The 26,038-nt window shown below is 42.8% G+C and overlaps 1 protein-coding gene across 3 annotated transcripts in view; it reads left to right on the forward strand.

Moving 5' to 3' along the window:
- Nucleotides 1–15,285, forward strand: part of MAP3K8 (mitogen-activated protein kinase kinase kinase 8) — a 28,312-nt gene extending 13,027 nt beyond the window's left edge. For all 3 annotated transcript variants that reach the window (XM_001137395.7, XM_009458199.4, XM_001137315.5), the window contains 6 exons: nt 1,215–1,382; nt 3,674–3,935; nt 5,056–5,162; nt 11,534–11,686; nt 12,702–12,948; nt 14,158–15,285. In XM_001137395.7, coding sequence (XP_001137395.1) covers nt 1,215–1,382; nt 3,674–3,935; nt 5,056–5,162; nt 11,534–11,686; nt 12,702–12,948; nt 14,158–14,288 — 1,068 coding nt within the window. In that variant the 3' untranslated portion in view covers nt 14,289–15,285. The remainder of the gene's footprint in view (nt 1–1,214; nt 1,383–3,673; nt 3,936–5,055; nt 5,163–11,533; nt 11,687–12,701; nt 12,949–14,157) is intronic.
- The last annotated feature ends 10,753 nt before the right edge of the window (nt 15,286–26,038 follow it).

A 26,038-nucleotide genomic window follows, 5' to 3' on the forward strand; every position in this document is an offset into this window, starting at 1 on the left:
CCTGAATTCAGAATCAGAAGCCATAATATTACTGATTACATTGAGGAGAATCTGGTACTGAGGCGATTTATCCCTTGAAAGAACACTTTGGACATGTTACAGGCATGCGTTCCAGATTGCATTTCCCATGAACTACCATATTATTTTGTTTTAATTTTAATTATAATTATTTTCTGTTCTAATTCTTTCCTCTTTAAAAATTGAAATATGTTTTATATATAGTCAAATACACAGATGTTAAATGTCCAGTTTTACGAGTTTTGACAAATGCATGTGCCCTTGAAACCCACATTGCTGTCAGAATAGACCTCTTAATTTTTGTTTTATTATTTTGAAATTTATGTTGTGTTTTTATTTTTTTCTGTAGAAATGAAGTCTCGCTATGTTGCCTAGGCTGGTCTTGAACTCCTGGCCTCAAGATATTCTCCTGCCTCAGTCTCCCAGTATGCTAGTATTACAGGCATTATCCACTGCTCCCAGCTGTCTCTCAATTTTTGAATCAACTAGTTTCAAAACTTCTAGTCCTAAGAGTTGGCTTGCTCATGAACCCTGGGAGGTCAAGGATCAGCCATCTCTTGTTTGTGGCTGCCTAGGCAGCACCAAACACAGTGCCTAGCACCTATTTTGCACGCAATAGATACAATGCATGCTATAGATATTAAGTGAGCAAGTAGATGCGAAGTAATTCTGCCCTCACTTAACTTACATAGCATTGTCAACTCATAGCTCTGACATACGCTGTGGTTTTCCAAAATCTTCCATGATCATCAGTTAATTTTGATTTTCTTTCTCTGTATGCGTCATGTGTGAGTAATAGCTATGTGGACTAACAGGTTCGCACATTGTAATAGAAACAAGTCAACCTGCAGGCACGGTTTATATTTACGCAATCTTTATTTTCAGCCTTTTGGTTGCCGTAGTCATGCTTTTTTAGATAAATAATTTTTAAAGTTCTATTTGGCAATTAATTACTCATGAGTAGGTGGAAATATGACCAGGTCTGACCAGGCACCTGCGTCTGTTACATGCTCTCTCTGACTTCCTCAAGCTCTAAATATAGTCTCTGTACAGTTGGTAGGATTAAGCACAGTGACATTAATTTCATAACTGTGTATCAGAATGCTGCTAAAATAACCAGCTTCCTAATAGGTGGGTCTTAGAAAAAGCCAGCTTGACTGAAGTTCTCACCGTCTCACATTTTTATTTTGTTGTAGGTCATCACTCCCCAAAATGGACGTTACCAAATAGATTCCGATGTTCTCCTGATCCCTTGGAAGCTGACTTACAGGAATATTGGTTCTGATTTTATTCCTCGGGGCGCCTTTGGCAAGGTATACTTGGCACAAGATATAAAGACGAAGAAAAGAATGGCGTGTAAACTGGTATGTGTTTTCTACCTAGATAACCCACACTGTGTGTTTGGCATTCTGGCTTTTGTTTTTTTGTCCATTTGCATTAACCAAAGGTTTTTATCCTTTGATTGGGTCTTATCTGAGGGTGCACTGCCTCAAAGCATTTGTTTTTCTGAATTTATTGGCTACTTGGGGCCATTCAGCCCTAAAATCTCTGTTTAGGTGCATAGTTGATTTTAATCTAGATGATTAAAAGGATAAGTGCTGGTTTTTAAAGCACTGATTTGGATAAATAACATCATCACTCTTGGAGAGAAGTAGAGAAGAGCCATCCTGCAAAGTAGGAGCAATTCTCTGTGCTTCTCCTTTCATTCCGCCCACTGCAGAGGGGGCCAGGCAGAAGCAGAAACTGGGAAGGAGGTAGCCTTTTCAGGAAGGCAGATTTAAAGGGCTGAATTTAAATACATCAATGATTGAAAAGACCCTATCCCAAATTTATTATTATTATTATTTGAAACGGAGTCTTGCTCTGTTGTCCAGGCTGGAGTGCAGTGTCGGGGTCTCGGCTCACTGCAACCTCTACCTCCTGGGTTCAAACGATTCTCCTGCATCAGCCTCCCGAGTAACTGGGATTACAGGCACCTGCCACCATGCCCAGCTAATTTTTTGTATTTTCAGTAGAGACGGGGTTTCACCATGTTGGCCAGGCTGGTCTCGAACTCCTGACTACAAGTGATCCACCTGCCTAGCCTTCCAAAGTGCTGGGATTACAGGCATGAGCCACCGCGCCCTGCCCTTATCCCTTCTTATTAAACAATAACTGCCAAGGTGCCACTACTTTGGAAAACTGTATCTACATAAGTTGAGCATTCACACCCCCTATGACTCAACAATTCCTCTCCTGTAGGTGCACTCACTCCACAGAGACCTGTCCACGTGGCCACCAAAAACTAAAAGCTATGTGCTAGCATGTTCATATCTGCACTATTTGTAAGGGTCCCAAACTAGAAACTTCCAAAATGCTGAAATGGGATATATTTACTTAGTGAAATTCTGGATAGTAAAAAGAATAAATGATTTACAACTATAATAATGTGGATTAATCTCATAACCATTATGTTGAGCCCAAATAGCCAGACACGAAATGAGATCTACTGTATGAGATTCTATTTATATAAAGGACCAAAACAGGCAAAACAAAATCTGTGCCACTGGATGTCAGGATGGTGGGTACCCTTGGAGAGTAGCAACTGGAAGGGGCCAAGAGGGGGGCTTCTTGAATGCTAGTAGACATCTGTGTGTTTTTTCTGGTTTGTTTTTCTTTTTGAGACGGAGTCTAGCTCTGTCGCCCAGGCTGGAGTGTAGTGGCGCAATCCTGGCTCACCTCAACCTCTGTCTCCCGGGTTCAAGCGATTCTTCTGCCTCAGCCTCCCAAGTACCTGGGATTACAGGCACTCACCCCCACGCCTGGCCTGACATGGTTTTTCATTTTGATTTAGATGGGGGTTACATTTGTACGTTCAGTTGATAATTCATTGAGTTGGACCCATCATTTTTACACTTTTTTGTATGTCTGTTTTACTTTAATTAAATTTTCAAAAGTATAACAAAATAAAATATACTCACTTTTGATTTAACAAAAAATAAAATAAATAATTGCCAAATATTATGTCTTGGTTTCTCTTATTGTAATAAGAGAGTAGCTGGGATTACAGGCATGCACAACCAATGCCTGGCAAATTTTTGTATTTTTTGTAGTAACGGGGTTTCGACATGTTGGCCAGGCTGGTCTCGAACTCCTAGCCTCAAGTGATCTGCCTGTGTTGGCCTCCCAAAGTGTTGGGATTACAGGCATGAGCCACCGCCCAGCCTCAGTGCTTATTTTAAATACATTGCTATAATAGAGTATGAACTGTGGCAACAAACACTTCATATTATCTCACAACCAACTGAAATATTGAAAATACAACCTAAACTCAAGGTACCATAGATACTGTTGTCTAATAGGTGGGAAATTATCTCTTTTTTGATTCATTCATAATTTTAAAACTTTGGATAGATTTCTGACTTCTAAATGAAAAGAGTAACTCATTATTTTGTTTTTTATTTTCTTGTTCTGAATTTTATACTTAAAGCTGACTAACATAGTTAAAGGCAGATCTGAAGTGAACATTATTGTAACTGGGCAGTCCATTTTCACACAGGGCAGAGTATTCTTGAGGGCATTTATTTGCCTTTTGTTTTTTGCATTGACCTGTATTTTATATTTTTAAGATGACTTTGAGGTTATTTAGAATCTCGCTCGTATTTTTGTGTTCTAGATCCCAGTAGATCAATTTAAGCCATCTGATGTGGAAATCCAGGCTTGCTTCCGGCACGAGAACATCGCAGAGCTGTATGGCGCAGTCCTGTGGGGTGAAACTGTCCATCTCTTTATGGAAGCAGGCGAGGGAGGGTCTGTTCTGGAGAAACTGGAGAGCTGTGGACCAATGAGAGAATTTGAAATTATTTGGGTGACAAAGCATGTTCTCAAGGGACTTGATTTTTTACACTCAAAGAAAGTGATCCATCATGATATTAAACGTAAGTATCTTTGGACGTATACCGTTTTGGCTCAAAGAGACTAGTTATTCAGGAGACAAACAAGCTCCTTCCTGTAATCTGAAGACCCTCCATGGAGGGTGGAAAGCTCCCTCAGAGCACCGTTCGTCTTCCTTCTCCAGAGACATATCTTAGAATCATGCAGGGTTACTAGAGCTTTCAAAGTCATAAGGAAAGATTACTTTCAACAGTTGTTGAAAGGTTATAGCTACATAGCTATTAGGTACTGCTCTGTTAAAAAGGCTTTTAAAATTGCAATTTAGGCTGGGCACGGTGGCTCACGCCTGTAATCTCAGCACTTTGGGATGCTGTGGCAAGTGGGTCACCTGAGGTCAGGAATTGGAGACCAGCCTGGCCAATGTGGTGAAACCCCGTCTCTACTAAAAATACAAAAAAAAAAAAAAAATAGCTGGGCATGGTGGTGGGTGCTGGTAATCCCAGCTACTTGGGAGGCTGAGGCAGGAGAATCATTTGAATCTGGGAGGCGGAGGTTGCAGTGAGCTGAGATGGCGCCATTGCTCTCCAGCCTGGGTGACAAGAGCAAAACTCCGTCTCAAAAAAAAAAAAAAAAAAAAGCAATTTACTTAAAAACATACAAACACAGAGACAAGTATTTTTGAGAAACAAATACCTTTTTCATTTTTTATACCAATGTAACAATAATCCATTAAACACACCTTTACTAACTGTTTTCTAGGAGTCTGATATGATGAGGAAATAGGTAAACCTTTAATAGCCAGTACTAAATTAGAGTGGCACAACTTTCACTGGGAAAAAAGATGGGTATTTTACTTTTCTGTTTTAGAAAAGTGGCTTGACAACAGTATGCTTATGTCTTAGAGTTTGAAATTCAAGTTCTTAAACATTATTAATGGCTACAATCATTCATACCCACATTGGCTGAATTCTTGATGGATCCAAAGTGATTTTCACCTAAACTCTGAGATTCATTCTCCTCTTTTGAATATAATACAACCATCTCACTAGAGGAAGCATTTCAGTCTTTTCTGATTGGAGATTCATTATTGTTTTAGATAATGTTTTCATTTGACTTATGAGTATATAAAAAATTTTATCTTAAAAATATTTCCTCTCATTTTAGCTAGCAACATTGTTTTCATGTCCACAAAAGCTGTTTTGGTGGATTTTGGCCTAAGTGTTCAAATGACCGAAGATGTCTATTTTCCTAAGGACCTCCGAGGAACAGAGGTAATTATATTCACATGAAAAGGGTTACTATTTTATTAAGAATAAAAAGGAAAAAATGTTCTAGAATTATTGTGGGAACGAAGGACAAAGAAGGGGAAGAAACCCATTGCATTAAATCATTATTTTCCTTGGAACACATTTAATGAGCACTTGCTCTGTGTCAAGTACTAAGTTTAGCACTTGATTTTTTATTGTATTTTTTGCTATGTTATTTATAATACATAATAGTATTTGTAATATAATATACATGTTGATATATACAATATAGAACATTTGTAAACAATGTAATGTCAAAATAGATCATATTGGCCAGGTGTGGTGGCTAATGCCTGTAATCCCAGTGCTTTGGGAGGCTGGGGTGGGAGGCTCAATTGAGCCCAGGATTTTGAGACAAGCTTAGGCATCATAGCAAGACCCCATCTCTATTAAAAAAACTAGTTTAGGCTGGGCACGGTGGCTCAAACCTGTCATCCCAGCACTTTGGGAGGCTGAGATGGGCGGATCACCTGAGGTCGGGAGTTTGAGATAAGCCTGACCAACATGGAGAAACCCCGTCTCTACTAAAAATACAAAATTAACCGGGCGTGGTGACGGGCGCCTGTAATCCCAGCTACTCGGGAGGCTGAGGGAGGAGAATCATCTGAACTCAGGAGGCAGAGGTTGAGGTGAGCTGAGATCGTGCCATTGCACTCCAGCCTGGGCAACAAGAGTGAAACTCCATCTCAAAAAAAAAAAAAAAAAAATTAGCTCGATGTGGTGGTACACGCCTGTAGTCTCAGCTAGTTGGGAGGCTGAGGTAGGAGGATTGCTTGAGCCCAGGAGTTCAAGGCTACAGTGAGCCATGGGCATTCCAGCCTGGATGACAGAACGAAATGTTGCTTCAAAAAAAAAAAAAAGCCCCCCAAAATAGATCATATCCACAGTTCAGCTTTATTTTGTGTGTTTTTGTTTTTGTTTTTGAGACAGAGTCTTGCTCTGTCGCCCAGGCTGTAGGACAGTGGCGCATGATCTCAGCTCACTGTAATCTCCACCTCCTGGGTTCAAGCGCTTCTTAGTCTCCTGAGTAGTTGAGATTACAGGCATGTGCCACCACATCCAGCTAATTTTTTTTTTTTTCAGTAGAGATGCAGGTTTCACTATGTTGGCCAGGCTGGTCATGAACTGTTGGCCTCAAGTGATCCTCCCACCTCAGCCTCCCAAAGTGCTGGGACTACAGGTGTGAGCCCCCGTGTCTGGCCCACAGTTCAGCTTTAATAATAATTATAGAATTATAGTTAACTTTATAATAAGTTTAGCACTTAAAAAGCAGTATGTTATTTAATCCTTACAACAACCCAGTTGTTGTAAATACTATTATTGTAAGCAGATACTATTGTTATTCTTATTTTACAATAAAGGAAATAAGTTTGCAGAGATTAAAATAAAGTGTCCAGAGTCACTCAGTGACAGACCCTGGACTTGAACCCAGTTCTTTCTAAGTCTAACCCTAAGGTCTAACTGCTACATAACTTTTAAAAATTATAATACTACGTACATTATTAAAATATATTAGTGATATAACTAATATCACTGAGTTTTGGCTCAATGACAGTCTTAACTATGGTCATTAATATTTATGAGGACTCTAAAGGCCTCTCTTTGAGCCTAGGAATCCTATAATAAACCTCAAGTAGTGAGCATAAATGTATCTTATTTAAAGATGTAAAACAGCACTCATGTTTAACTCATCTATGAAGCAAAAAACGACCCAGAAAAGCCTTTCTTTCCTAACTCTAAATGAGATTCTGAAAAATGCATTCGCGGGCTTCCAAATAATATATTTAACATTCACATCATTAGGCTGACTGGTTGATTCAATTAGCAAGTGTCCATTGAGCATCTGCTATGTGGCAGGTTCTTGTGAGCACCAACGAGGAAGCATGACACAAGGCAATGAGGAGCAAGCTGTAGTGGTACTCCAGCAATCCTCACTCTTTGGTGGGAGGACTTACTTTAAATTACCTGAATTATTAAAAGAGCAACCGTTTAGGGATGGGTGTGGTGTTCTCACACCTGTAATCCCAACCCTTTGAAAGGCCAAGGAGGTGGGGGTGGTTTGCTTGAGCCTGGGGGTTCGAGACCAGCCTGGGCAATACAGTGAGACCTTATCTCTTTTGAAAAAAAAAAAGAAAAAAAGAAGGAAGGGAGGGAGGGAGAGAGAGAAGGAAGGAAGGAAGAAGAAAGAAAGAAGAAGGAAGGAAGGAAAGAAAAAGAAGGAAAGCAAGCAAGCGAGCAGGCACAACAGTTTAGTTCACAGTTGATTGTGATGGGCACAAGGGTGGATGCAAGCAGGAAGGTAAATGGGTGTAAAAGCTGCCTCCTTGGCCCCTCACCACTACCGGAGGGAAGCTTCACTGCCTGAACCACTCAGCCCCATGCCCTTCTCTTTGCTGGAAGTGCCCATAGGAAATAGAGAGAGGGTCTTTGGCTGCACCTCTATGTCAGGGTTACCAGGTCAGTCTTGGTGTTCAATCAGATGACAACCCTTAGTCTAGTCTAGCTAGTATACATGTTGCACTGAACTGGATTGCAGCCACAAAAAAATTATCTTCCTTTCAAACCAAGATTCTTCCAGCCTGGGCAACATAGTGAGACCCCATCACTACAAAAAGTAAACAAACAAACAAACAAACAAACAAAAACTTTACTTTTTGTAAAAATGGCATGGCGATGCATGTCTGTAGTCCCAGCTACTCAAGAGACTGAGGTGGGAGGATTGCTTGAGCCCAGGATGAGGCTGCAGTGAGCTGTGATTATGCCACTGCACCCATAGCCTGGAAAATAGAACAAGACCTTGTCCTAAAAAAAAAAACAACCAAGATTCTGTAAGTCCTTTCTCAACTCTCTCAAAGCCAGCACTCTCCCGGGCAGCAGAAGAAATCCTTGCTTTTGTGAATATTACTGAAGTTATTATTGAAAATACTCGAGTGAGGATTCTTGACGGTTGTCTTTGAGCAGAACAATATTCAGAAGGGAAGCTGTAATTTTTTTTTTTTTTTTAAGAATGCTTAGTCCCCAGATCTTAAGAATACTTTACCAAAATGTGAGGTCTAATAAGACTTAATGCTTACGACATGTTTTCTTTGGAAAATGTTTCAGCATATTTGGCATTAGTCAGGAGTTCAGATATGTAATATTCCACCACCCTTTTTCCTGGAACCAGTTTGAAAAACAAACTATTTATGGTATTAAAGATGGAAAATACTTTTCTCTTCCTGGCAATGTGGTGAAGTTGAACATTTTGCAACATTGGAGTAAGAAGTGTTCTTTCTGGGGCTGTCTAGCAGAATGCATGGATAAGAGATAATAACATATTTTACTCCTGAGTAGTATTTGGATCAGGTTATTTCTGGCAAATGCAAATTGCTTTTTGTGAAGTGCAAAACTGAGCCTTGGTGTTTATAAATATAAACTCTCTTCTAATCAGCCTGCATTTAATATCTGCCTAGTACACACGAGTTGAAGTTTGATAATGAACAAAGTTGTGAAGTGACCAGTGAAACCTTTCAACAAGCTTGCTTTTACCCTTCCTACTTAAAGAGCCAGGAGATCTAATTAGTCAACTGTGCAGATTGGCTGATGTTAGAATTTGATCATGTGGCTACTGCGCAGTCATAGACAATTTCTGATTTCTGCAGTATAGCTCCCAAATGCAAACCCTGGTTACCCCTGTTTGATTTCTCTCTCTAAGCATTGGTATTCAGAGCATTCTATTGTAACCATGTAATACACATCCAGGGTTAATCCAGCATATACAGAATAGACTGTTTTTGAGTTGCAAGGTACAGAGAGAGAATACATAGTGAATGCGAATAACAAATCAGAATTACTTTTAGAACTTGGTCCTTTTTGAAAAATCCTTCTAAGTCTGCTTGGTTTTACCTTTGTAAGTTAACATATAGTCATCACATGCACATATACGCACACACACGGTCTCTTTCCCTTTCTAATAAACATATTGAGAGGTGAAGGGTTCAATCGCTGACATTAAGGTTTTCTCTTCCTCCAGTGCCCCGCCCCAAGGGTGCAGAACTCTCAGAGAGCCCTGTGTTGGTCCCACCAGGGCTGTTTCATGCCTTCTAATCAGCCAGAGTGCTCGAACATCATGCCCTGCTGCTCCCTGATCTAACTGGTAGTTGGTAGAGCTTGAGGAACAAGAGCTCCGAGCCAGGAAGCTCTGGGGTTTCTACCTGAGGGGCAGCACCCAGGCCACCAGGCTTACAGATGTTTCATCCCCCCAGGCTGCCTAGGCGTGCAGTCACATAGAACCTGCAGAGCCACCTCTGCACAGCCCCTGTGGGCTACACCAGCAGTGGGCACTCCGCCCAATCCTTGCTTTATTGGCAGGGAGGAGGGGGTACAGGAGAGAAGATAGGCATCCTCTATGGACAGTTAATAATACCCATTGCATTTCTTTTTCTTTTTTATTTGATTGTGGTAAGAACACTTAGCATGAACTCTACCCTCTCAACACATTTTTAAGTATACAATACACTATTGTTGACTATAGGTACAATGTTGTGCATTAATTTTTTAAGTTTGTGATATATTTAGTAGCAAAGTCCTTCTGGAAAGTCCTCTGGCTCTGCTGCAGGGAAAGCTTGAGAACAGGAGCTCAGTTTCACCTGTTTGCTGAGAGCAAAAGGAAGCCGGCCCGGAAGTGGCTTGCAGGAAGGAGTTGAGCAGGGTTAGGGTGGGGAGACTGGGCAGTTTCTCTGGTTTTTGTAAGCTAGTTCTCTACTTACCTACCCTGAAATGTGTTCCAGAAACACTGACCTCCATTCTCTTATTCACATGGCAGACAGTGTACAAGCTGTTTCAAGCGAAATACTGATAATCAGGATATTAACTACTATATGTCTGCACCAGCCATGAATACAAATCACTGGTCACCAGTGTTTGCTCTGTTCCTTTTTAAAAAAATGTTTAATTAAATTAGGTAACTAATTAATTTGTAAAGATGGGGGGGTCTCCATCTTGTCCAGACTAGTCTCAAACTCCTGGGCTCAAGCAATCTTCCTGCCTCAGCCTTCCAAAGTGCTGAGATTCAGTGGCTCACGCCTGTAATCCCCGCACTTTGGGAGGCCGAGGCAGGTGGATCACGAGGTCAGGAGTTCGAGACCAGCCTGGCCAACATGGTGAAACCCCATCTCTACTAAAAATACAAAAATTAGCCAGGCGTGGTAGCACATGCCTGTAATCCCAGCTAGTTGGGAGGCCGAAGCAGGAGAATAGCTTGAACCCGGGAGGCAGAGGTTGCAGTGAACCGAGATCACACCATTGCATTCCAGCCTGGGTGACAGAGGGAGAACCCACCTCGAAAAAAAAAAAAAAAGCCAAAGTGCTTATAGACATGAGCCACCATGCCCCACCTCTCTTTGTTTCTTTCTTAAGTTTAGAAATAAATGCTTGTTAGAGAAACTATTTATAAAACCAGCCCTGTTTATTCAGCATGGACTCATGAGACCAAATATAACTTATACAATGTTAATATGGCTGCATTTAACATTTAGTCACTGGGCTACATGGTAGGTAAAAATAACAGATAGTTTGTAAAAATGACTCTTTAGAATCACTTCTACAATATTACACTTTATTTTTTAAGTTTTTCCCTTTCAAGAAATTTGTGTTAATACCCTATAGACTTCTATCGCCTTTTATCATTGCAGATATTTAGAAGGTTAGCAGTGTAATGACAAACAGATAAAGAAGTCAGTTTGTAGTTCATTTAAATATAAAAGGAATTGTTGTTTTAGTTGAAAACTTAGCTACACCTGATCAGTGTACTGCAGAACTTTGATGAGTGGGAGTCCCTGATAGATTCCTGGTTCTAGGCTCTTTGCCACCAGATCAACCAGAAAAAGGTGGTGTTTTTGTTTTGTTTTGTTTTGTTTTGTTTTTTGAGACTGAGTCTCGCTCTGTCTCCCAGGCTGGAGTGCAGTGGTGCGATCTCGGCTCACAGCAGCCTCCGCCTTCCGAGCTCAAGCGATTCTCCTTGCCTCAGCCTCCCAAGTAGATGGGATTACAGGTGCCCATCACCATGCCCAGCTAATTTTTGTATTTTTAGTAGAGACCAGGCTGGTTTTGAACTCCTGACCTCAACTGATCCGCCCACCTCGGCTGGGATTATAGGTGTGAGCCACCGCGCCCGGCCAGGTGTTCTTCATCAGACTGCAGGGACACCTCCAGCAATTGCTGCATGGTTCCTGGGGAATGCCTGCATTATTCTCCTAGTTTAAGGCGAATGAGCCAATTTCCAGAACTGGATTAGGGAAATGGAAACCCACACAAAGGAGGGGAATGAAGCTGAATGTTTCCCACTTCTTTTTCAGATTTACATGAGCCCAGAGGTCATCCTATGCAGGGGCCATTCAACCAAAGCAGACATCTACAGCCTGGGGGCCACACTCATCCACATGCAGACGGGCACCCCACCCTGGGTGAAGCGCTACCCTCGCTCAGCCTATCCCTCCTACCTGTACATAGTAAGTGGGGTTCAACCAGGGCTGGGGGCGGGGGGGGGCGTTGAGTTATGCATCCCGCAGGCTGGGAGGGACTGCTCTGCCTTCTATACCACCCCCATCTGAATGAGGCAATGGTGAAATGACAGGTAGCTACAAGTTCTTCCCATGTAGAAGCAAGCTCCATTCTTGCAAAGAAAACATAGCTATTTTAGTGGGAGCTTACTAAAATGTGCATTGGGCATAATTTATGCTATTCCATTGTATGTATAATAATGCAATACTACTTAGTAGCATCAGAATAGCATAAATATTTCAGCAAAGGAAGTTGTATATGTTCTTTGAACACTTAAAACATTTTTTATTATTAATGTTCATACCAGCGTGGCTTGTAGTGGAACATGCAATTCCCATTTTACTGTTGATAAATTCAGGAGCAGACACTTCCCTGTTACTGCATAATGACTTTTGGGACACTGATTTGAAGCTGTCACTGACATTCAAACCTATCACTTATCTTTTGTAACATTAAATCAGAAGATGGGTTTAACCTGGTATCCTTTAGAAATTAAAGTGGGCCAAGCACGGTGGCTCACGCCTGTAATCTCAGCACTTTAGAAAGCCAAAACAAAAGGATCTCTTGAGCCCAGAAATTCAAGACCAGCCTGGGCAACAAAGCAAGACCCCATCTCTACAAAAAATTTTAAAAATTAGCTAGGTGTGGTGGTGTATGGCCTGTGGTCCCAGTTGCATGGGAGGCTGAAGTGAGAGGATCACTTGAGCCCAGGAGTTCGAGGCTACAGTGAGTTGTGTTGGTGCCACTGTACTCCAGCCTGGATGACAGAGCAGAGACCCTGTCTCAAAAGGAAAAGAAAAAAGAAATTAAAGGGAAGCTTGCTTGCTTAAGGGCATGAACTGCATTCGTTGCAGGGCATGTGGTGGAAAACGGATTACTTTCTAGGTCCTGTTACTAGCATGCTTTTGCTGTTGAGGGTGTATCTCCATACCTTTGATGCTAAGAGAGCTGGTTTGTTGATAGATCCACAAGCAAGCGCCTCCACTGGAAGACATTGCAGATGACTGCAGCCCAGGTATGAGAGAGCTGATAGAAGCTGCCCTGGAGAGAAACCCCAATCACCGCCCAAGAGCCGCAGACCTACTAAAACACGAGGCCCTGAACCCGCCCAGAGAGGATCAGCCACGCTGTCAGAGTCTGGACTCTGCCCTCTTTGAGCGCAAGAGGCTGCTGAGTAGGAAGGAGCTGGAACTTCCTGAGAACATTGCTGGTAGGGACACCCTGCTGTGTGCCGCACACTTACTTCCCTTCTCTTTCTGTCCACATCAAACCTCTGATGTAGTTCATGAAAGCACTTGGAAAAAAAGGAAATGACTTCTTGAGTACCATACCTTGCTTGAGAAATTTCAGCAAGATTAGCAGAAGCATGTTTTTTTTTTTTTTTAAAGTGGCTAATTTAGCACCAAATTATAACAGATTTTCAGTGCAAGTGTAGGTAGCACAGTCACTGGAAAATGCTTCTGACTTGCTTTTTTGCAACTTGCTTTTTTACAACTTTTGTCTTTGAAAACAGATTGAGCATGACAGCTTTGCAGTTGGTTCTTCTTAACTCACTTTTTTTTTTCTTTTTTTTTGAGATGGAGTCTTGCTCTGTTGCCGAGGCTGGAGTGCAGTGGCATGATCTTGGGTCACTGCAACATCTGCCTCCCGGGTTCAAGTGATTCTCATGCCTCAGCCTCCTGAGTAGCTGGGATTACAGGTGCCCACCACCACGTCTGGCTAATTTTTGTATTTTTAGTAGAGATGGGGTTTCACCGTGTTGGCCAGGCTGGTCTTGAACTCCTGACCTCAGGCAATCCACCTGCCTTGGCCTCCGAAAGTGTGGGGATTACAGGCGTGAGCAACCATGCCCAGCCTAACTCATTTATATTAAGCCACCCCAGTCTTTGGTGGGGGAACATCACAGCACTGCCCTGCACAGATAAAATACTCAGTTTGAAGTCAGCCTGCATTTCCATCTTCCTCGGCTTAAAATCTTGCCAGTTGTAAATTTTTCCCACGTAGGAAAGTCAGTATGCTTTCCAGGAGCATTGAATATGCATAAAGAGGGATTTCCATTTTTATTAAAAGTCTGTGGCATTCTTAATCCATTTAGGTCCAAACCCAGATGTCAAGCCTGGTGTGCTTGTTTATATTTCTTTGCTGCTTGTCTGACTTTTGTGTATTTAAAGAGAACAATCTGGCTGTTGGAAAAATATGCCACGATTTCTAACTAATTTCTTGTCTCCATTGACTCCTGTTTGAACTTTTTGTTCTATGTCATATTATGTGAACTTAGCCATAGTGTTCAAAGACCCATCTTTCACGCTTAAGACACTGTTTTATTAGGCCCCAAAGATTTATTTCACTGCAGAAGGAACAGGTATTTATCATTTGACACATTTTCTTGTTACTTACTTTGTAATGTTTTCCTTTTCAGATTCTTCGTGCACAGGAAGCACCGAGGAATCTGAGATGCTCAAGAGGCAACGCTCTCTCTACATAGACCTCGGCGCTCTGGCTGGCTACTTCAATCTTGTTCGGGGACCACCAACGCTTGAATATGGCTGAAGGATGCCATGTTTGCTCTAAATTAAGACAGCATTGATCTCCTGGAGGCTGGTTCTGCTGCCTCTACACAGGGGCCCTGTACAGTGAATGGTGCCATTTTCGAAGGAGCAGTGTGACCTCCTGTGACCCATGAATGTGCCTCCAAGCGGCCCTGTGTGTTTGACATGTGAAGCTATTTGATATACGCCAGGTCTCAAGGTTCTCATTTCTCAGGTGACGTGATTCTAAGGCAGGAATTTGAGAGTTCACAGAAGGATCGTGTCTGCTGACTGTTTCATTCACTGTGCACTTTGCTCAAAATTTTAAAAATACCAATCACAAGGATAATAGAGTAGCCTAAAATTACTATTCTTGGTTCTTATTTAAGTATGGAATATTCATTTTACTCAGAATAGCTGTTTTGTGTATATTGGTGTATATTATATAACTCTTTGAGCCTTTATTGGTAAATTCTGGTATACATTGAATTCATTATAATTTGGGTGACTAGAACAACTTGAAGATTGTAGCAATAAGCTGGACTAGTGTCCTAAAAATGGCTAACTGATGAATTAGAAGCCATCTGACAGCAGGCCACTAGTGACAGTTTCTTTTGTGTTCCTATGGAAACATTTTATACTGTACATGCTATGCTGAAGACATTCAAAACGTGATGTTTTGAATGTGGATAAAACTGTGTAAACCACATAATTTTTGTACATCCCAAAGGATGAGAATGTGACCTTTAAGAAAAATGAAAACTTTTGTAAATTATTGATGATTTTGTAATTCTTATGACTAAATTTTCTTTTAAGCATTTGTATATTAAAATAGCATACTGTGTATGTTTTATATCAAATGCCTTCATGAATCTTTCGTACATATATATATTTGTAACATTGTAAAGTATGTGAGTAGTCTTATGTAAAGTATGTTTTTACATTATGCAAATAAAACCCAATAGTTTTGTCCAATGTGGTTGGTCAAATCAACTGAATAAATTCAGTATTTTGCCTTAGTTGTTGTGAAGCCTGTGATTCTCAGCTGGGACTGAGGATGGGCTATAGGAGTTGAGATATAGATTGGAAGGAAATGTGTATCATAAGAAGGCAAAAAATACCAGGAGCTTTGCAAATTGTATTAATATACTCCTTTTCTATTGCTCTTGTATGAAGCCATTGTCAGCTGGAATGGTTTGCATCCCCGTGGTACATTGAGGTAGAAAAAACAATTGTGGTTGTGCCTGTAATCCCAGCACTTTGGGACGCTGAAGTGGGAAAACTGGTTGAGCCCAGGAGTTCAAGACCAGCCTGGCCAACATGATGAAATCCCATCTCTACAAAAAATACAAAAATTTGCCAGGTGTGATGGTGCACGCCTGTAGTCCCAGCTACTCAGGAGGCTGAGGTGTGAGGATCACTTAAGCCTGGGAGGTGAAGGTTGCAGTGAGCCAAGATCATGCCACTACACTCCAGCCTGGATAACAGAGGGAGACCTTGTACCCCCTAAAAATAAAATAATAATTGTGAGCCACTGGTTTAGGGTTATGTGGTTCTATTTTGCACCCTGTTTTTATACATTTATACTATCCTTGAATACACGCTTGCATACTCTTTGCCCATTGTTGTGTGGCAAGCTAATAACTAGCCATTGTAGAAGGTGGCTTTAACTCACATCAACTCTAGTGAAAACTGCTGAATGGAAGTCTGTCATCTACATAGCAAATAGTATTAAACACTTTTATATGTGTTATGTAAAACATGCCATCCCTTGTAATCCATGTAAACACACATGAAATATGCATTGCTACCTCTTTTTTCTCAGAGAAGGAAATTGAGGCATAGTGAGGGTAAGTAACGTTATCCTCAAGACCACAAAGCAAGTGAAGAAACAGCTGGTATTTAAACCCAGTCCTTTCTGGCTCCAGTACACATGTTCTCCCTCGTACATTGCTGCTTGTAAGTGAGAGATCAACACTGCAGAGGAAACAATTTCCTTTTCTGCCCCTCTGGTAAGGGCAGAGGCAGACTGACCATGAAGCTAATGAAGCTTCAGCCTCAGGGCTCCTCACTTGCATGGGCCCCTCCGTAGCCCTGTGCCTGATTTTTTAAAATGTATTTTTTATTTCAATGACTTTTGGAGTAGAAGGGGTTTTTGGTTACATGAATGAGTTATGTAGTGGTGAATTATAAGACTTTAATGGATCCATCACCTGAGTAGTGTATGTTACACTCAATGTGTAGTTTTTCATCCCACACACCTCCCCCCTTTTATTTTATTTTTTTTGAGAAGGAGTCTCACTCTGTCACCCAGGCTAGAGTGCGGTGGCATGATCTTGGCTCACTGCAACCTCCGTCTCCCAGGTTCAAGCAATTATCATGCCTCAGCCTCGATAATCCCAGTAGCTGGGATTACAGGCATGCACCACCATGCCCAGCTAATTTTTGTACTTTTAGTAGAGACGGGGTTTCGCCATGTTGGCCAGGCTGGTCTGGAACTCCTGACCTCAAATGATCTGCCCACCTTGGCCTCCCAAAGTGCTGGGATTACAGGTGTGAGCCACTGTGCTCAGCCCCACCCTCCCCCATTATTTCACTCTGTATGCCTTTGCATATTCATAGCTTAGCTGCCTGTGCCTAATTTCATATCACCCTAGATCAGGCCCAGCAAAACTTGGACCTGCTCTTGGTTAAAGGTATACAGCTTTTGATAATTTTCATGAGATACTCACATAGTCAATATGAATTGAGTTCTAGTTAACAAATTCCATTTGGAGAAAACCATTCTCTCTTTTTTCTTTCTTTCTTTCTTTTTTTTTTTTTTTTTAAGATAGAGCCTCACTCTGTTGCCCAGGCTGAAGTGCAGTGGTGCCATCTCGGCTCACTGCAACTTCCGCCTCTGGAGTTCAAGCGATTCTCCTGCCTCAGCCTCCCAAGTAGCTGGGACTACAGGCATCCGCCACCATGCCTGGCTAATTTTTGTATTTTTAGTAGAGATGGGGTTTCACCATATTGGCCAGGCTGGGAAAACCATTCTTTTGAAATAAATTGGAACTCTAATGGAGAGAAATGGGGATGATTGCTAAGAGCTGATCAATAGTGTTGGTGGCTGAGGAAGCGGTCGTGAGAGAGAACTATGAGGGGAAGTTCGGGGCTGAGAGCTCTGTGTGCACTGAGGACTTGCAGAACTCTTCACCTGGGAGGCCAAAATTTGCAGCCTAGGATGAGTCAGCAGAGAATCAGCTCAAGAGGAGCAAGGAAGCCCCAAGTGAATTCCAAAGGAATGCACTACTCACCCCCTTATGAGAAGATGGGCAGTGGGGCTGTCAGGCTTGAGTATAGTTAGAATAGAATAATCATGTCCTGAAAGCTCAGCCTGGGCAACATTGCAAGACCTCATCTCTAAAAACAAAAATTAGCTGGGTGTGATGACTCATGCCCGCAGTCCCAGCTACTTGAAAGACTGAGGCAGGTGGATTGCTTGAGCCCAGGATTGCAAGTCGGCAATGAGCTATGATCATGTCATTGCACTCCAGCCTGGGCAACAGAGTGAGACCCTGTCTCTAAAACAAACAAACAAAAACAAAGAAAGCAACTTCCAGCCACTTTGATAATTCCTGCTTCGGGAATTGGATGGAAGCACTGGAGTGCACTGCAGAAGGTATACAGAGCTTTTCCAGCTCAAGCCTTAGAGATGATCTTATTTAAGCACCTGGCAAGTTAGATGGGTAGATGAACGTGCTTGCTGGAGGTCCCACAACCAATGCTAGTGCCTCATCTTCTGATTGTCACCACCTCCTTTGTGTTTTCCTTGAGGTCTGTGAAATATTCAAAAGCAGATGATGGAGATCGTACCAGGAATTTACTGGACCTGATGGGAATTTGCCTAGCCTTGGAGAGATGCTTCTCATCTGGGGATCAGCCAGTGCCCCTTGAGCTAAGTTTCTACTGATGACTGCCATGTCACCGAGCACCACAGTGGGACCTGGAAGGGATTCTGTCAGTCCCCTGGGTTCCTTGCTGATGCATGCTCACTGTCTGGCAGACACAAGGAATTTGGTCTTTTATTGACAGCAAGTTTCTGTGGTGTAACTCAATATGAAAGCCAGTGTTTTCTGGCGGGCCTGGGGGATATTTTTCATAGGTCTGCAATGTGACTAGCAGTAAAGATTGCTTGATGGCCTGCCCCATGGGCACCCAGGAGGGAATGTGCCCAGCAGGAGAGCGGGCCTATTAATGGAGAGTTGAAGTTTTATGAGGACCAACTCTGGGCAAGCAACTGTGCTGGGCCCTGAAGGAGACATAAGTGAGAGAAGATTCTAGTCTCTCTTACTTATCCACTCTCTGCTGAAAGGAAGCACGTTCCATTTTGGAATTGTTAGAAGGTTCTTTGATTTAATGCATATTCCCATCTGCCTCCAAAACGGCTTTTTTCATCAAGTATTTACTTGCAATTTTACCTTTTGCCTGTGAGCTGGCTTTCTAAATGTCCATTGAATCGCCAGTGCATAAGAAGATGATGACTAAAAGAACATGGTTTAGGCATCAGCACCAGGTTTCAAAAGCTTGCTTTGTGCCGGGCACAGTGGCTCACACCTGTAATCCCAGCACTTTGGGAGGCCAAGGCAGGTGAATCACCTGAGATCAGGGGTTCGAGACCAGCCTGTACAACATTGTGAAACCCCGTCTCTACTAAAAGTACAAAAAACTAGCCAGGCATGGTGGTGCACGCTTGTAATCCCAGCTACTTGGGAGGCTGAGGCATGAGAATCGCGTCAACCCGGGAGGTGGAGGTTGCAGTGAGCCGAGATGGCGCCACTGCAGTCACTGAAGCCTGGGCAACAAGAGCAAAACTCCATCTCAAGAAAAAAAAAAAGGTTTGCTTTGGGCCAGAGAGAGGAGAAATGCAAAGCAGTCATTTACCAAACATTTTTTTTTATGTTTTTGTTATATGTTATATGTTTTTGTTTTTTTCTGCTTTTGTCAATTTTGTCTAAGATCAGTTGGCTTATAGATGTATAGCTTTATTTCTGGGTTCTCTTTTCTGTGTTCCATTAATCTATGCAATTGTTTTTATACCAGTACCATGCTGTTTTGGTTACTACAGCCTTGTAATATTATTTGAGGTCAGGTAATATGATGCCTTCAGCTTTGTTCTTTTTCCTTAGGATTGTTTTGGCTACTTGGTGGTTTCATATGAATATTAGGGTTTTTTTTTAATTCTGTGAAAAATGACATTGGCATTTTGAATTGCACTGAATCTGTAGATTGTAGATTGCAGATTGTTTTGGGCAGTATGGTCATTTTAACAATATTAATTCTTCCAATCCATTAGCATGGGATATGTTTTCATTTGGGTCATCTCTGATTTCTTTCAGGAGTGTTTTGTAGTTTTCCTTACAGAGATCTTTCACCTCTTTGGTTAAATATATGCATAGGTATTTTTTTTTTTGGTAGCTATTGTAAATGAGATTGTTTTCTTAATTTGGTTCTCAGCTTGATTGTTACTGATATGAATAAATGGTACTGATTTTTGTATGTTTATTTTGTACCCTGAAACTTTCCTGAATTCATTCATCAAATGTAGGAATTTTTTTGGTGGAGTCTTCAGGGTTTTCTAGGTATAAGACCTTATCATCAAGCATTTTTGTACTCATCTGTGAAACACCCTCATCCGGATTTGTGCTCAGCTCTCTCTAGGCAGGGTGTGCAGATACAAGCGTGGACAGGAGAGAGAATCACGTTCCTGTTCTGTTGGACAATGGTCCTCAGCCCCGGGAGCAACAGCTGCATTTTCAACAACTGGAACTTGGAGTATAGATTCCTTCCCACATTGGCTATGTTTAACCCCTTTGTGGGAAATCTGTTTTGTCACACTTCAAAATCACAGTGAGAGATGACCAGTCATAGCCAGCACACATAAGAACACAGCATGCGCTGCGTTTATTTTCAAGGCTGGGATAAATTCTGAGTACTTAACCAATTTCGAGACATCTGCTTCACCACCTATTACAGAACCAAAGGTGATAATAACTGGCTATCTGGCTGCCTGGAGCATAATCGCTGAGTGAATGACATCTTGTTCATCCTGGTGACTGTACAAGGAGGTCAACTGGAAATACAAATCAATGCATAATCAGCTAAGAGCATAGCGGTCTCTCATTACGGCTCTACACCAAGGTACCCTGAGTTGGCCTAGCAATTGTATCATTATACAAATAACATTAAAGATTAGAGGAGATATGGAATTTCCCTACAAATGTTGGCTATTATTATTGTTTTAATTCATTAATGCTAAATGTTCTTTCTATGAAGCTTAATGAAATTCCGCTTTATCTTTCCCATATGTATGTAGAATTTCAGGCAGCATTTCATTGGAGCATATCTTCATACTGGTCCATTTATAAATTTGAATAGGCTTGACTCTTTTCAGCCTAATTAACATTCTTCCAAGGCATCAAGGGAGATGAGAAGGAAGAAGAATATTTTCAGCAAAAAGAGGGGTAATAGGCACTACTGAAAGAAGGCTTGGAGCTTGCAGTGGAGTTAACTTTTGGTTCATTCTTGCTTTTTGCAAACGCACCAGTGACGGTGAGCCCATGGGACTGATGCTAATGGAAAGAGGGCTGAGAATGGTGGCTCTTGCCTATAACCCCAGCACTTTGGTAGGCTCAGGCAGGAGGATCGCTTGAGGCCAGGAGTTCAAGACCAGCCTGGGCAGCAGAAAGAGACCCTGTCTCTACAGAAAATAAAATAAAAAATTAGCCAGGCATGGTGGCATGTGCCTGTAGTCCAAGCTACTTGGGAGGCTGAGGCAGAAGCTTTTAGCACAGAAGTTCAAGGGTGCAGTGAGACATACTCATGCCACTGCACTCCAGCCCGGGCAACACAGCAAGATCCTGTCTCAAAAAAAAAAAAAAAAAAGATAATGGAGAGAGGCTACAGGATGACAACAGCTGGCACTAGGACAGTCTTCTGTCAATGGGCTTGTGGGAGAAGGAAATGGTGTCAACCTCACATACACACACAACTCACCTCTTGCTGCCTAGGTCTTTCTTCTAATTGGAAATCTGCATCTTGCTCAAGTTTTGCTCCCAATAGGACAGAGGGCTGGGAGCTGATTCCAAGCCTAGGAGGCTCCCAGAATCTCTCACAACTTCCCTATGTGGACTAATTTGTGATCCCTTGCCAGGGCCAGCGAGCAATAAGGCACCAATTGTTTCTATCTTAATTAAGTTACTTAGGGAAGAAAGAGAAAGAACAAAGGAATTAATTCAGATTTTCTCACTGAAACTGAAAGTTCTTTTTTTTTGGTCTGGCCAGTAAGCAAGAGGGAACAGAAAGATTTGGCTCGTGCCTTCCTCATTCGCCTCTTCAGCTTGTCCCTCTTCCTCTATACACTCCCCCACATTCTATATGCCCCAGTTCTGTTCTCCAGAAGCAATTGCTGCTAGCAAAGATAGTCTATGCATAACAAACATATGTGATGATATAATGATTATATAACACTCTTCTTTATAAGCAACAACAAATGTGCACATGGTAGCATACTTTATACATAGCTCTCTATATTTTTGTTTGTTTTGTTTTGTTTTTTGAGATGAAGTTTTGCTCTTTTTGCCCAGGCTGGAGTGCAACCTCCGCCCCCCAGGTTAAGTGATTCTCCTGCCTCAGCCTCCCAAGTAGCTGGGATTACAGGTGCATGCCACCATGCCCAGTTAATTTTGTATTTTTCAGTAGAGACAAGGTTTCACAGTATTGGCCAGGCTGGTCTCGAACTCCTGACTTTGTGATCTGCCTGCCTGGGCCTCTCAAAGTGATGGGATTACAGGCGTGAGCCAGCGTGCCCAGCCCATCTTGTTTTTTTGGCAGACTATTTCCCAAAAATTATGAGGAAGTATGTAATTTAATTAGATGAATTCATTCATTATTATTTTTTTCTTTTTTTCTTTGAGACAGAGTCCTGCTCTGTCGCCCAAGCTGGAGTGCAATGGCACGATCTCGGCTCACTGCAACCTCCACCTCCTGGATTCAAGCAATTCTCCTGCCTCACCCTCCCAAGTAGCTGGGATTACAGGCGTGCACCACCATGCCCAGCTAATTTTTGTAATTTTGTTAGAGACGGGGTTTCACGGTGTTGGCCAGGCTGGTCTTGAACTCCTGACCTCAAGTAATCCGCCCGCCTTGGCCTCCCAAAGTGCTGTAATTACAGGCTTGAGCCACCATGCCTGGCCCAGTTTATTGTTTGAGATAGGGTCTCACTCTGTTGCGCAGGTTGGCGTGCAGTGTTGCAATCACAGCTCACTGCAGCCTCAAACTCCTGGGCTCAAGTGATCCTCCTGCCTCAGCTTCCTGAGTAGCTGGGACTACAGGCATGCACAACCATATTCAGCTAACTGTTAATTTTTTTGTAAAGACAGGGTCAGCAGGGTATGGTGGCTCACGCTTGTAATCCCAGCACTTTGGGAGGCCGAGGCAGGCTAATCATGAGGCCAGGAGTTTGAGACCAGCCTAGCCAATATGGTGAAGCCTCGTCTCTACTAAAAATACAAAAATTAGCCTGGCATGGTGGCATGTACCTGTAGTCCCAGTTACCCAGGAGGCTGAGGCAGAAGAATCGCTTGAACCTGGGAGGTGGAGGTTGCAGTGAGCCGAGATTGCACCACTGAACTCTAGCCTAGGCGACAAAATGAGACTCTGTCTCAAAAAAAAAAGAGCCTCGCTATGTGGCCCAGGGTGGTCTGGTGTCAAACTCCTGGCCTCAAGTGATCCTCCTGCCTCGGCCTCCCAAAGCGTTATAAACATGAGCCACTATGACTGGCCTGGAACTATTTTAATAAGAGCAATCCCCTGACACAAGTCTTACTTTGTAGACAAAGCCTTTTCCCAATCATTTCTGCCATGAGGTTGGAAGTTTTCGTTAGGCTTCCCTCGTGCTTCTTCTCTTCCCTTTTCTGGAAAATGAGACGTAGAACAAGATGACTTTTCAAGTTGCTTCCAATCATTGATTCATCTTATAGGACAGGAAATTGGATGGCAACAAACTTGTTGATTTCCTGAAAGTCCAAATGTAATTGTCTGCAGAGCAAGGGTGGGAACCAAAGTCCTTGACTTCTAACCTCGGGGTTTTGCCACCAGACCATACTGCCATTGCTGCTTACCATTCCTCTTCTGATGCCTACAGCCTGGGAAGTCCCAAAGCAAAAGTTTATACTTAGGCTAGCTTTTGAGTGTGGGGAAGTGGTAGGAATTATTGGGCTGGATGGATCAAATTTCCTTTCTATTGTTAGGAAGAGGCTGGATCCTGTCTTAAGTCAATGTCATGAGATCTGATATGGGTGGATGAGAATAGGCTCTGGGGTCAAGGATGGAGGGAAGAAGAGACTCTAGGCCAGATGCAGTGGCTCACGCCTGTAATCCCAGCATTTTGGGAGGCCGAGGCGGGCAGATCACGAGGTCAGCAGTTCGAGACCAGCCTGGCCAACATGGTGAAACCCTGTCTGTACTAAAAGTACAAAAATTAGACAGACGTGGTGGCAGGTGCCTGTAATCCCAGCTACTCGGGAAGCTGAGCCAGGAGAATCGCTTGAACCCAGAAGGCAGAGGTTGCAGTGAGCCGAGACCATGCCATTGCACTCCAGCCTGGGCAACAGAGCGAGACATCGTCTCAAAAAAAAAAAAAGAAGAAGAAACTGTATGCATGAATGCAAAATCAAGGTGATACTAAAGGAGAGGAATCAATGAGGTTTGGCGCAAGAAAATAAAGTCACAAGCTGCTCATTAAGGTGAACAATGACATAGAATGTTGCCATACCTGTAATGGGCTCAAGAATTGTGGGATGCAGCCGGACGTGGTGGCTCACTCCTGTAATCCCAGCACTTTGGGAGGCCAAGGTGGGTGGATCACTTGAGGTCAGGAGTTCGAGACCAGCCTGACCAACATGGTGAAACCCCATTTCTACTAAAAATACAATACTTAGCTGGGCATGGTGACACATGCCTGTAATTCCAGCTACTCAGGAGGCTGAGGCAGGAGAATCACTTGAACCTGGGAGGCAGAGGCTTCAGTGAGCTGAGATCGTGCCATTGCACTCCAGCCTGGGCGACAGAGTGAGACTTTGTCTCAAAAAAAAAAAAAAAAAAAAAAAAAGAGAATTGTGGGATGCGGTTATGGGTAGATACAGTGAACTAACTCTATGGCCCTCAAATTCCTTTTTTTTTTTTTTTTTTTTTTTTGTCAGAGTCTTGCTCTGTTGCCCAGGCTGGAGTGCAGTGGTGTGATCTCGGCTCACTGCAAGCTCCGCCTCCCGGTTTCATGCCATTCTCCTGCCTCAGCCTCCCGAATAGCTGGGACTACAGGCGCCCACCACCATGCCCGGCTAATTTTTTGTATTTTTAGTAAAGACGGGGTTTCACCGTGTTAGCCAGGATGGTCTCAATCTCCTGACCTCGTGATCCGCCCGCCTCGGCCTCCCAAAGTGCTGGGATTACAGGCGTGAGCCACCGCGCCCAGCCCAAACTCCTTTTTTTTTTTGAGACGAAGTCTCACTCTGTCGCCCAGCCTGGAGTGCAATGGCACAATCTTGGCTTACTGCAACCTCTGCTTCCCAGGTTCAAGCGATTCCCCTCCTCCTCAACCTACTGAGTAGCTAGGACTACAGGCGCGGGCCACTACGCGCAGCTAATTTTTGTATTTTTAGTGGAAATGGGGTTTCACCTTTTTGGTCAGACTGGTCTCGAACTCCTGACCTCGTGATCCGCCCACCTCAGCCTTTCAAAGTGCTGGGATTACAGGCGTGAGCCACCATGCCCAGCCTCAAACTCCTTTTTTTTTTTTTTTTTTTTTGAGACGGAGTTTCACTATTTTTGTCTAGGCTGGAGTGCAATGGCGTGATCTTGGCTCACTGCAACCTCCACCTCCCGGGTTCAAGCAATTCTCCTGCCTCAGCCTATCAAGTAGCTGGGATTACAGGCATGTGCCACCATGCCTGGCTAATTTTTGTATTTTTAGTAGAGATGGGGTTTCACCATGTTGGCCAGGCTGGTCTCGAACTCCCAACCTCAGGTGATCCACCCACAGCCTCCCAAAATGCTGGAATTACAGGTGTGTGCCACCGTGCCAAGATCAAACTCCTTTTTAAAAAATTATTTATTTATTTTTCTGAGACAAGGTCTCTCTCTGTTGTCCAGGCTGGAGTGGAGCAGCATAATAATAACTCACTGCTGCCTCAATCTCCTGTAATCAAGGGATCCTCCCACCTCAGTCTCTCAAGTAGCTAGGACTACAGATGCGCACCACCACAACTTGCTAATTAAAAAAAAAATTGGTAAAGATGGGGTCTTGCAATGTTGCCCAGGCTGGTCTTAAACTCCTGGGCCCAAGTGATTCTCCTGCCTCAGCCTCCCAAAGTGTTGGGATTACAGGTGTGAGCCACTATGGCTGGCATCAAAATTCTTTAATTAAATTAAATTAAATTAATTAGTTAACTTATTCATTTATTTATTTTTTGCTAGTTAGAGTCTTTCTTGGACCAGGCTTCCTAGAAAACTGAGCATCAGGCAAAGCTTAAGTGCTAACATTTCATGAGAGGCCCAATTCCAGGTCAGTGAGAGTAAGGAAAGGGGGAAGTGGGAAGTGGGAAAAGGGAATCGCCTCAGGAGAGGAGGGGAAGCAAATAAAAGAAGACACGTTCCAGAACTGGCCATGGCTTCAGGAAAACACACAGCTAGTTGCTTAGTCACATGGGTTGTCTTCAGAGGAGCCATAGAGAA

The sequence above is a fragment of the Pan troglodytes genome, chromosome 8, assembly GCF_028858775.2.
Source record: "Pan troglodytes isolate AG18354 chromosome 8, NHGRI_mPanTro3-v2.0_pri, whole genome shotgun sequence".
Lineage (NCBI taxonomy): Eukaryota > Metazoa > Chordata > Mammalia > Primates > Hominidae > Pan > Pan troglodytes.